The sequence below is a fragment of the Pollicipes pollicipes genome, unplaced genomic scaffold (genome assembly GCF_011947565.3).
Source record: "Pollicipes pollicipes isolate AB1234 unplaced genomic scaffold, Ppol_2.1 Scaffold_6138;HRSCAF=7277_pilon_pilon_pilon, whole genome shotgun sequence".
NCBI classification, from domain to species: Eukaryota; Metazoa; Arthropoda; class Thecostraca; order Pollicipedomorpha; family Pollicipedidae; genus Pollicipes; species Pollicipes pollicipes.
Window position 1 is genome coordinate 33,420,728 of NW_023596818.1, and position 10,864 is coordinate 33,431,591.

Genomic DNA, 10,864 nt, shown 5'->3' on the forward strand with positions numbered 1-10,864 from the left:
TTATCTAGAAAGTTCTTGCCTTGTTGAATATGTGTATGTGGTTGGGCTGATCTTAGATCAATTTTTATAAATACAATGGCATCAACTACATGTTGTGGCCAGTCAAACTTTGCATCATTTTTGGCTTTCAAGACATTTGCAGGTAAGCCATCATTGACTGCAGCCCCCTCCTTCTACCAACTTGATTGTACTCTGCATCCCGCAGTCAGCTTAGGGCTGAGCGTAGCCTTCATAAGATCACCATTTTATGCTCCTTTCCAAGCTGAGACTTGTCCTTGTCTTGTCCTATCATTGGGAGCTTCATTAGAACAGAGTTTACAGAGATGACTTCTAGACCCCAAATACTGTAAAGTGACTTGATACAGAGAGAATGAATTGGTATTTTTATATAAAGTAACACCAAAGCACCCTTTCATTTGTCATCAGTCCCAGTTAATGGCTTCATATTGTGACCAGGTAATTGCCTACATATGTTGTACTTTATACTGGTGGTGTTCTACTATAATTGCTCTTTCCAGCCACTTGTAGCCACATAGGCTTACCAGCTGACATAATTAGGGGTCTTGGGGTTTTGGGACATAATTAGGGGTCATAATTAGAGTGCCTTGAGTTTGGCACAGCCTCAATGGTAGAATGTTTATTGGGAACCTGCATAAGCAGTGCATTTGGTGATGCCCATGTGTGCCAATTGAAAACCCATTTTTCACAATGTCATGTTAAATGTATTCTTAACTTAAAAGTGTGAATTTCAAATCAGGTTTTTGTATGGAACCAACTTTTGTTCAGATTTTTTCTGGTGAAGGAATTACCACCACCGGTGTCAACACATGCAGCACAAATGACTTGTGGAATAGTTGGGGCATAGCCATTCAACTGACAATTCAGATAGATCAAAAAGGCAATTTTACAAGAAACCTGGTACTCTTCAGTTGTCATGTGGCCAACTGAAAGTCATGGAGATTAAGTGCTTACCGCACTTGATGATAACATTTGAAGATCATTGGAAGACAATGTTATAATGATAACATTTGATGATAACATAAGCACAGTTACAGGTCCTTACAGGCCCCCTACCTCCGGCGATTTCACTTGCTGTTTTGGATCACTGATTGCACGGGTATTCTGCGCTATGCTCTTGGGTCCGTCATTAGGGCCTTCAGATCCGTCGTGGCCAATTGTGAAACTGCTTCACAGAATGTACTATTGGCAGCCTAGTCATGCCGAAGTCTCCTCCGTTTCTTACCCACACCGGTTGACAATTTGGTGTCGTGTGACTTCGGGCTAAAGCGGGCACCGATGCTGTGGTCGGGATGGCGGAGCCGCGGGTCCAAGATACTTTTCTTGATGCTCCTATGGGTCATCAGGACTTGCAAACATTGCTTTGGTTGCGGCACGTCTAATATGCGATCTTCCTAGCCCTTCGGCGAACGAGTTTTGAACATAAAAAAGTCGCTGGGTGTGGTATCTGGTTAGAGCATCACATGAACACGTGCGTATGAGGTGCTTTAGCTTTCTTTTTTTGACAAATAGGTCGTGCCAAACAGACGTTTCCAAGAGCGAATCCACGTCCTTCGGGAGCCTATGACGGTAACAAATTTTGTGCATGAAAGCGTGTTTATTTCAAAGGTGATGATACTATTGTAGATAGCTTCTCCATCATTGCACGGTATAACCGTTGCCTAAGCGTGGGGAAGCCCCAATACCTGACCAGCTGGTCAGCTAACTTCCATCGACCAGCAAACGCGAGAAAATAACACAGAACGAAGCCAACGAGGAAGAGAACATGAAATCAGCTCAATGATGAATAAAGCTGAAATGATATTGCGTCGCTATATGCTAATGCCAGTGTGTTATTCCCAGATTGGTGAAGCTATTTCGGCTGCAGGTGTACCGGTATGACTCGTGCCCGCCTCGCCAGCCGCAAGGCGTGCAATAATGGCACAATCAACAGAGGCGTCGGCCACAGCATCAAGAAGGCACAGAAGAACAAAAAGCCAAGTGGCAAACGAACGAACATCATACCATTTGGGGAGCGAACTCCGTCACCAAAGGTAAATTCGCTGATAACACATTGTTTTCGTTAGAATTACGTCAATTGCCTCAAACTGCTGACATGCTTTCAGTACCCCTGAATTTTGCTTCGGTGATTAATTGGCACGTATTTTTAACTTCTAAGTCAAACATGCATCTTGTATAGCGATGTGTTGCCAGTAACTGGCTGTTGTCGCCCGGCCGGCGACGTTGAGTTGGTGTTGGGCCGAGCCACGGCCTTGGATTGTCAGTTGAGTTGGCGCTGGGTCGAGCCACGACCGGGGATCATCAGTTGAGTTGGTGCTGGGTCGAGCCACGGCCGGGGATAGTCAGTTGAGTTGGCGCTGGGTCGAGCCCCGGCCGGGGATCGTTAATGGAGTTGGCGCTGGGTCGAGCCACGGCCGGGGATCGTCAGTTGAGTTGGTGCTCTGTCGAGCCCGGCTGGGGATCGTCAGTTGAGTTGGTGCTGTGTCGAGCCCGGCTGGGGATCGTCAGTTCAGTTGGTGCTGGGTCGAGCCCCTTCCGGGGATCGTCAGTTGAAGTCGGGACGACAGCAGCGTCCGCTGACGCCGACTGTGTGAGCCGGTCTGTCTGCCGCCTCCTCTCTGGGACGGAGACCCGTGAGGATGTGTGCCCCGACCGGCGGTCATCGGGACCAGGGTTGCGAGGGGGGGGGGGGGGGGGGTTTCACGGCGCGGCCAGCCAGCATGACGTCAGGACCGGCGGTACGGGAGGCTTGCCTGAGCTGACGTCGTGATGACCGGGCCGTTACCGCGAAATGTTTACCGCCGTTGATTACGTTGAAAACTATTGTCGGCAAACGTTGCTGGCGTGAAGCCGACGTCCCTGCATCCAGACTGGTACATGGCGGTGGGAGGTTGAACTGTTTGTTGGTATATTACGTTGAATGAGAAATAATCAGGCTGTCAGTGCTTGGTACGATGTTAAATATACAGCTTCGGGCCGACGGGGGGCTCACCAGCGGCTCGGCTGCTCCGAGGGTTGAGGCAGCTCTCCGTCGTTGAGCGATATACATCTCCACACGACGAGAGTGCAGTTCTTCGGACGCGACGCCCTGTGTCGTACGCTATATCATTTAGTGGGCCGGCGTAAGGTCAGGAGAAATTGTTACTTTTTAGGGTAGTATTCGCATGCTGTGGGGTCTGGTGAAATGTTTCAGCTTATTCGCGCTGTAGATTTTCAAGTCATCTTTTTACCATGGTACCATGCCTGAACATCACGACTTTACAGGGTGGCCTTGCTCGATATGCCTGCTTGATTTGCGGCCCTGCATAAAATGATAGTTATGGGCGCTGTACGACCTGCAGTGGATGCACGCAAAAGAATTATAATCACAGTCAGATGCTCCGATGGGTTCAGGTGCGCTCATGGATATGCGTAGGTTAAAGAAGCGAAGCATGTCTGACACACGGTACGTACATTGGTGGCTAACGTTTTTTATGCGGTGTGGGTACGTGTGATAACTATCCACTGCTGTTTTTTTGTTTGTTTGCAAAGGGACAAGTGTGCGGGCTTTTCCGCTGTGTACAGGTTTAGGTTAATGATTTGTCTGTATACTCATGCTAATTTTATGTCAATATACCTATATTATGTTTTATGTCTATACATCTGCTTGTGTCTACTTACAATCGATATCTGGGGTTACCCAGGGAATGTTTGGTTGCTGTCTCAGACACAACCGCAGTGAAGTCGACTGCTGACTATGCAAAATCTGGGGTAAATGTTTATAAATGCCATTGTTTTGATGGTCCGCTCATACACACCGCAGATGTGAGCTTATGTTGGTGTGATGCGAAGCGAAACACCGTCCCACCGTATGAAAACGGGCGACCGCAATATTTGACGTAAAACCAAACGTAATGGAGACAAGCCAGTGGCGTGCGCGCTACACGTGGCGCACGCGACGCGTCATGGCGCCCAGCGTCCACCCAGCTCAGTGTCCACCCACCAACCACCCGACCATCTCACAAGGAGACTGTCTTTATTGCATCGCGAAGTTCGGTCACGTTCCTTCAGTCTCTATCGGCACGAGTCGTCGAGCATTCGTTGCGTCGCGAAATACGATTGCGTTCTTTCAATCCCGATGCGCGTAAATCCACCGTGCTCTCGTGAGGCTAGAAGAGCGTTAGCATGAGGCCAGAAATGTTAGCGCGCGCCCCCAACCGCCGTAACAATACAAAACCGCCGCGGGGCTGAAGACTAGTGCTGCCGGTACGACATTTGTGCCGCAGCTCATGACCTTGGCGCTACCAGCTCGCCCGCGGGCACAGCAGCCAGGAGCCCTTAGCTCTGGAACGGGCCCGACACGTCCTCACATCGCAGGGCCATGGGCGCCGCCGGCCTCTCAGCGGGTCAGAACCCTGCTGGCTCGCGCTGCCGCAAACCCCCGAACCAAATTGTGCCACCAGCGGGCTACTTCTCGTGCCAGAGCTCGTCCTTGAACGACTTGAACTCGTCCAGCTTGGAGCGGCGCGTGCTGGCCGAGCTGGCGGCCGACGCCGGCGCCGGCCGCTCGCCCAGCGATTCGGCCTTGCGCGCGCTGAACTGTGAGCGCGCGCTGCTGGCCGAGCTGGCCGTGCTCTGGCGCGCCGAGCGGAGCTCCGAAAGCACCGAGTCGGCGGCGGCGCCGGCGCCGGCGGGCCGGCCGCGGCCGCCGGAGCGACTCTCGTCGCGCAGGCTGCGCCACACGTCGCCGCTCATCAGGTTCTCGTACTCCTCTGTCTTGCGCTCATGCTGGCGCTGGGCGCGCACGTCGCCCTCGCGCACGTGCCGCAGCGGCTTGTAGTCGGCCAGCAGGTCGTGCACCTTCTTGTCGCCGGTGTTCTCGGCGATGCGGTCGGTGCGTACGCGTGACCAGCGCTGCTCCTCGCGCTCCCAGTCGGGCACGAAGCCGAACAGGAGCTCCTCGGCGCGGCGCAACGCGCCGCCGGACGTGTCAGCCTCGTCCTCGGCGCGGCGGCAACGCGCCGCCGGACGTGTCAGCCTCGTCCTCGGCGCGCCGCTCCCCGGACGCCGCTTCCTGCTCGGAGCGCGTCTCGGTCTCTGACGCCTGCTCTGCTCGGGACGAGCGCTCCTCCTGGACGCTCTCCTCGGCGACAGTGCGCTGCTGGGAGTGCTGCCTCTGTGACGTCGCGGCGCTCGTGTGACCGCTCCTCCTGGCTGGAAACCAGGTGCTCGTCAGTCTGTGGGGCTTCCTCTACTTGCGTCTGGCGCTGTTTCTCCGCTCGCTCCTCGGCTATTCGCTGCTCCTCTGCTCGCTGCTCAGCCTGAAGCTCAGCCTGTCGGCGTTCCTCAGCCCGCTTCTCGGCCTGGATACGCTGCTCAGCTTTCTCCTCAGCCTGAGCGCGCTCCTCAGCCTGAATTCGCTCCTCAGCCCTCTTCTCAGCCTGACGCCGCTCTTCAGCCCGAGCGCGCTCCTCAGCCTGAATTCGCTCCTCAGCCCTCTTCTCAGCCTGACGTCGCTCTTCAGCCTGAACGCGCTCCTCAGCCTGAATTCGCTCCTCAGCACACTTCTCAGCCTTAACGCGCTCCGCAGCCCTTTCATCAGCCAGGCGCTGCTCTTCCGCTCGCTCCTCAGCCTGTCGGCGCTGCTCAGCCTGGCGGCGCTCCGCCCTTTGCTCGTCCACCTGCGCCTGCGCCTGTCGCAGCTCGTCCTCCATCTCGGACATGCGGCTCTCTGAGCGTATGCTGCACTGCTCGTCCAGCGTGCTCGTGTTGCTCGTCTGTCGGCGCGCGGCGCGCGGCCGCTCCTTCCACGTGTCCTCGTCGTCGAAGTCGTCGGCGATGAACTGGCGCACGATGTCGTCGACGAGGCGGCTTGAGTCGGCGGCAGGCCGCTGCCGGCCGGACGCGGCGCGGCTCCGGTCGGCCGCCGTTGAGCTCGACAGCTCCTCGATGTCGACGCCCGAGGTGTTGCGCGCCTCCCGCCCCCGTCCGCCCACCGTCGACGCCTGCGACATGACCTCGTCGATGTCGACGTGCGTTGATTCTGCGCGCTCCCGCTGCCGGCCCCAGGCGTCGGTGGCGTCACGGCCCCGCGTGTCATCCGACAGGAAGTCGCGCACCAGGTCGTCGGCCAGGGTGCTGGCGTCGCGGAAGCGGTCGCCGCCACGGCGCGCGGACGGCGCGTCGCGCCGCCGCGCCGAGCCGAAGAACTGGTCGATCTGGTCGCCGTAGCGCGAGAAGATGTCTTCCTCGTCCTGGCGACGGCTCTCCTTGCGGTCCCGCATCTCACTCACCAGCGTCTGCGCGCGCTGCACGGCTCGCTCGAAGAAGTCGTCCGAGCCGCGGCGACGCACCTGCTGCTGTCGCCGCCAGCGCTCCTCCTCCTCTCGCCACGGGTCGTCGTCGTCACGCGCGAACTCGCGCACCAGCCGCTCGGCGCGCCGCGAGGCATCGTCGAAGAAGGCGTCGCCGACGCGGTGGCTGCGGTCGCGCTTGCGGTCGAAGAATGTGGCGACGAGGTTGTCGACCTCCTGGCGAATCTGCTCGCTGCGGTGGCCAAGTGAGTCGCCGTCGTCGCGTCTGACGGCGCGCCGCGCGCGATCGTACCGCTCCTCGTCGGCCAGCAGCCGCTCCAGCTCGCGCAGGATGCCGCCGCGGCCCTCGCGCTCCGTTGCCGCCGGTGCCTTCACCGCCGCCGCGCCGCCACGTCGGGCGCCAGTGCCGAGGGTGTGAAGGTCTTCGGATTGGAGCGATGCGCTGCGCTGGCCGGCCGCCAGCCGGCGCGGCGCGGCCGTGTCGGCGTGGCGCGCCGTCGAGCTGGACGTCTGGCTGGTCTCGCTGATCTCACTGACCTGGCTGCGCTTGGTGACGCTAGAGCGGGCCGTGCCCCCGCCGCCCAGGTCAGCTACGGACGTCGACTGACGCGTCTCCGTCTTATTAACGGAGCTCGACTGTGAGGCTTCCTCGCCGCCGGCCACGGCGCGGCGCGATTCGGCCTCCTGGTGCTCGTTCACTTTGCTGTAGGCCTCCTGGGAGCGTTCGAGGCCTCCGCCGCCCAGCCTGCGCACGCCATCCTCGTGCCGCTCCAGCTGTTGCACCGAGCGTGAGGCGGCGCTCTGCACGCCGGCCTCGTGCGCCGCCTCCGACTCGATCTGGCTGGTCTCGCTCATGGTGACGCGGCGATCGTCGTCAGGGCCGCCGCGCTGCTCGTGGCGCGCTTGCCGCTGCACCGACGACTGGCCGCCGCCGCCCGCCGTCTGCACGGCCGCCGTCTCCGAGCTGCTCTCGAAGCTCTCGCCGCGCTGCATGACTGCCGACCGAGGTCGGGTGGTCGGGTGGTCGGGTGCGAGAAGACGCCCTCTGGCGAACTAGAGTCCCACCTGCGGGAAGGCGCGGTCACTGCCGTCGGTCACTGGACGGCGTCCGTTCACCGACCACTGCCGTGGGCGCGGTGTGGTCCGCGCCGGTGCTGCGGCGTCGCTACCCACGGGAAGTAGAGGTGTCGGCCGTCGCCGTCGTCTGAGCGCCGCCGCCACCCGCCTGCCGCTCGCGCCGTCCCGCCGCCCGTCCCTGCACTGCCGCGCGCCACCTGCTGCCGGAGTCGCGCCGTCTGCCGCTGAGCGCGCTCTGCGCTGGACGCCGCTGCCGCCGCCGCTGCTGCAGCCGTCTGTGCCGCCACCGGGCCGACTGAGTCAGCCGCCGGCGGATTCCAGGCGGCCGACGACTATTTTGGGCGGCGTAACCGAAACCGTCGGCGCTCGCCGCCGCCGCCGCCGCTGCCAGCCGGCCGGACGGCTGCCGCTCGGGGGAGGAGCAGGCTGTCCGGACACGGGGGCCGTCATCGCCGTCTGGCCGGCCGGGGTGCTCACCTCACCGCTCCGAGAAAGCGATCCTCGACTCCCAGCGGCGGCTGGCTAAACTCGGCCGTGACGCGCCGCCCACGCGCCACACGCGGGTGCTCCCCTGACTAACGCCGCTGGCTCTCTGACGGGGGCGGGGGGGGGGGGGGGGGATTTAGGGCGAGTCGTGAAGGGCTGCTGGCGTCGCTTGTTTCTGATGACGCGCCTGCCGCGTGACCACGGGTCGGGTCGCCCGAAGGTGTTCACTGATCCCTTTTGGGGATGTTTGGGACGACATCGAGTTTTTTGAACGATTTTATATCTGATGAATCGTTTGGTGGCTGCATCAGGGTTTTGGACGATTGCGTATTGGCGAGAATGTTTGGTCAGTTCTGGACTACGTACTGAACACGGCGGCATGGAGAGCAGGCAGAGTAGGATTCTGATTGTATCACACTGAAAAACCGCCCTTGTCAAACACTTCCCTTCATACCGTCTGGCCGTACGGTCCTGCTCCGTTTCGTTTGCCTACGTCCAGGCACACTGTTGCGAGCAGTGGAGATCTTTCCGATAGGCTGCGCGCGGGGGTTTCGCGGGTCTTTTGCGCCTGGCTTTTTGCTACTGTGCGGTTTCCATCTTGCCCTCCGCTCTGCTCCCCAGCTGTAATTTCTTTCTAGTTGTTTCGAATTCTCGAGTTGTTTTCTTAACGTGCGGCGCTCTGGCAGACAGCCGTCTTCGGCAGTGCCAACTGCCCCGCCCCTGGTGGCATTGTTTGTAAGCCATCGTACTAGTATCACAACTTGCACTGTTGTCGACGCCGGTATTTAACAATTTGTGGGTCATTTTCTCTAAAAAAGATCTACAGTGTGCGGCGTAAAGATTTACCCATCCCAAAAACATTGTAAGCGTGCTTATTTTTCATCAGAATGTTATTTGACGTGGTTAGCATGCTCCCTTACATGTGTTCTTCTCTCTTTTTTGTGATTTAGTCAAGAACTCAACATTAAACCCCGAACATCAGTCGAAAGTGCGTGCGTGACAAAATCGGGGCTTTAAAAAAGTGCTGGCGTCAGTGACAAAAAGGTCATGGAGGCAGCTCAAAAAACTGCGGAAAAAACCGTTGTGTAACGTGATGAAGCGGTACCACCAAGACTGGTGCGACTGTCAGCGAGGCCATTCCTGGCTGCAGCGATCTGCTCCCTCCAAAGGCGGACGTGCAGGCCGTCAAGAAGAGGTTGCAACGGATACCCTTCACATGTCAAAGAAAGGTCGGTGAAGGCGGGGTCGTGAAAGAGGATCTGGGGACTTAAGACGTACCAAAATGCAACGCCGACACCTCAATTTCAGCAGCCTCAAAGGAAAAAAACGTCGCACAGGGCAAAGAAGACGTTGGAGGAAATGGGGCGGCCAGTGATCGAGCTGTCATCTGGTCGGATGCAAAAATCTTCCACTGTCCAGGCCCGTGACCAACTCCCAGGAATGACAGAGTCTATGCTGCGAACCCACGTGACCTTCCTGAAGGCAGCCGGGTGCATTTTCGCCGCCAGAAGCCTGCAATCTTCATGGTGTGGGGCTGCCGTGGTGTCTGATGCACCAAGTCTCCCTCCCGGTGTTCATCGAAGAAGGAGTGAAGGTCCAACAGTGGTGTGTACCCTGAAAATGCTGGAAGATGGCGTGCTCCCGTGAGTCAGAGAAACATTAGGCGACCACCACATCGTCACCAAGATGGTCCACTGCTCACACTTCGAATGTCTTCCCAGACGTGGCACAAAGACCATTTCATCGGTTTTTGGGACCAGAAGCTAGTGGCTCCTTCCAGCCCAGACCTGAACGCGATGGACTTCGCAATGTGGTCTATCCTTGAGAGCGATGCCTCGAAGGCGTCCTACAGCAGCCTCCCGGCTCTGAAGGCCGCTCTGGCCAAGCCCCGGCCCAATCTGGATTGAAGAAGCGGGTGCGGCACCTCCGTGCATCAGTCACGTCACGTCTGAAGGCCGCTCTGGCCACAGCCGGGCCCAATCCGGATGAAGAAGCGGTGCGGCACTCCAGTGCATCAGTCACGTCACGTCTGAAGGCCGCTCTGGCCGCGGCCTGGCCCAGTCCGGATGAAGAAGTGGTGCGGCACTCCTGTGCATCAGTCACGTCACGTCTGAAGGCCGCTCTGGCCACGGCCTGGCCCAGTCCGGATGAAGAAGTGGTGCGGCACTCCTGTGCATCAGTCACGTCACGTCTGAAGGCTGTGATCCGCGCAAAAGGCGGTCATATCGAAACGTAGCTCTTAAAAACAAAAAACAAACACGAGAAGAATGTGACATATACATGTGCCGGAAAAGATGGCCTATCTCTTTTACCTTTTTGACAGATTGACAAATATATGGGTATACCTTTACGCCGCACCCTGTAACCCTTCTCTGAGGCGGTCCATGCACGGTGATAAACAAAATCCGCTTGCTTTGCAGGCTCATACTAGCGCAAAAATGCTTAACAGGTCAAAATAATATCACAAGATTTTGGATGACAATCCTTCACCCGAAGTTCGTTGAACCGCCGAATTTATGATCTCGCTCATTATCGTGTGATTTGTTGCCTTGCGGACCGTCACTCATGTCTTCTGCACGTCTGTATGGCTGCTCCTGCCACGTTCTCTCTTGTGTTGCATGGCCGGACACAGTAGTTGACTGTGACCGCTTTAATGGTCCAGAGAACTGGCGCCGCGCCGTCGCCCTCAGACCCCTTTAATGGTCCAGAGAACTGGCGCCGCGCCGTCGCCCTCTGACCGCCCGTGTGGCCGACCCTCTGACCGCCCGTGTGGCCGGCCCTCTGACCGCCCGTGTGGCTGGCCCTCTGACCGCCCGTGTGGCTGGCCCTCTGACAGCCCGTGTGGCCGACCCTCTGAGCGCCTGTGTGGCCGACCTGACAGCCCGTGTGGCCGACCCTTTGACCGCCTGTGGGGCCAGCCCTGTGGCCACACCTCTAACCGCCTGTGTGGCCGACCCTCTGACCGCCCGCGTGGCCGACCCTCTGACAGC

General features: G+C 58.2%; 2 protein-coding genes across 2 annotated transcripts in view; one reads left to right on the top strand and one right to left on the bottom strand.

Moving 5' to 3' along the window:
* Positions 1-10,864, top strand: part of MESK2 (misexpression suppressor of KSR 2) — a gene marked incomplete in the record, with an annotated part of 54,394 nt that overhangs the window by 29,652 nt on the left and 13,878 nt on the right.
* On the bottom strand, positions 5,028-6,815 carry LOC119105731 (eukaryotic translation initiation factor 4 gamma-like). The gene has a single exon (XM_037229217.1). The coding sequence runs from the start codon at positions 6,279-6,281 to the stop codon at positions 5,031-5,033; it is 1,251 nt and encodes a 416-aa protein (XP_037085112.1). The 5' UTR covers positions 6,282-6,815; the 3' UTR covers positions 5,028-5,030.

Coding starts and splice junctions, on each gene's coding strand:
- LOC119105731 (XM_037229217.1), bottom strand. CDS start 6,281: ATGCGGGACCGCAAGGAGAGCCGTCGCCAGGACGAGGAAGACATCTTC.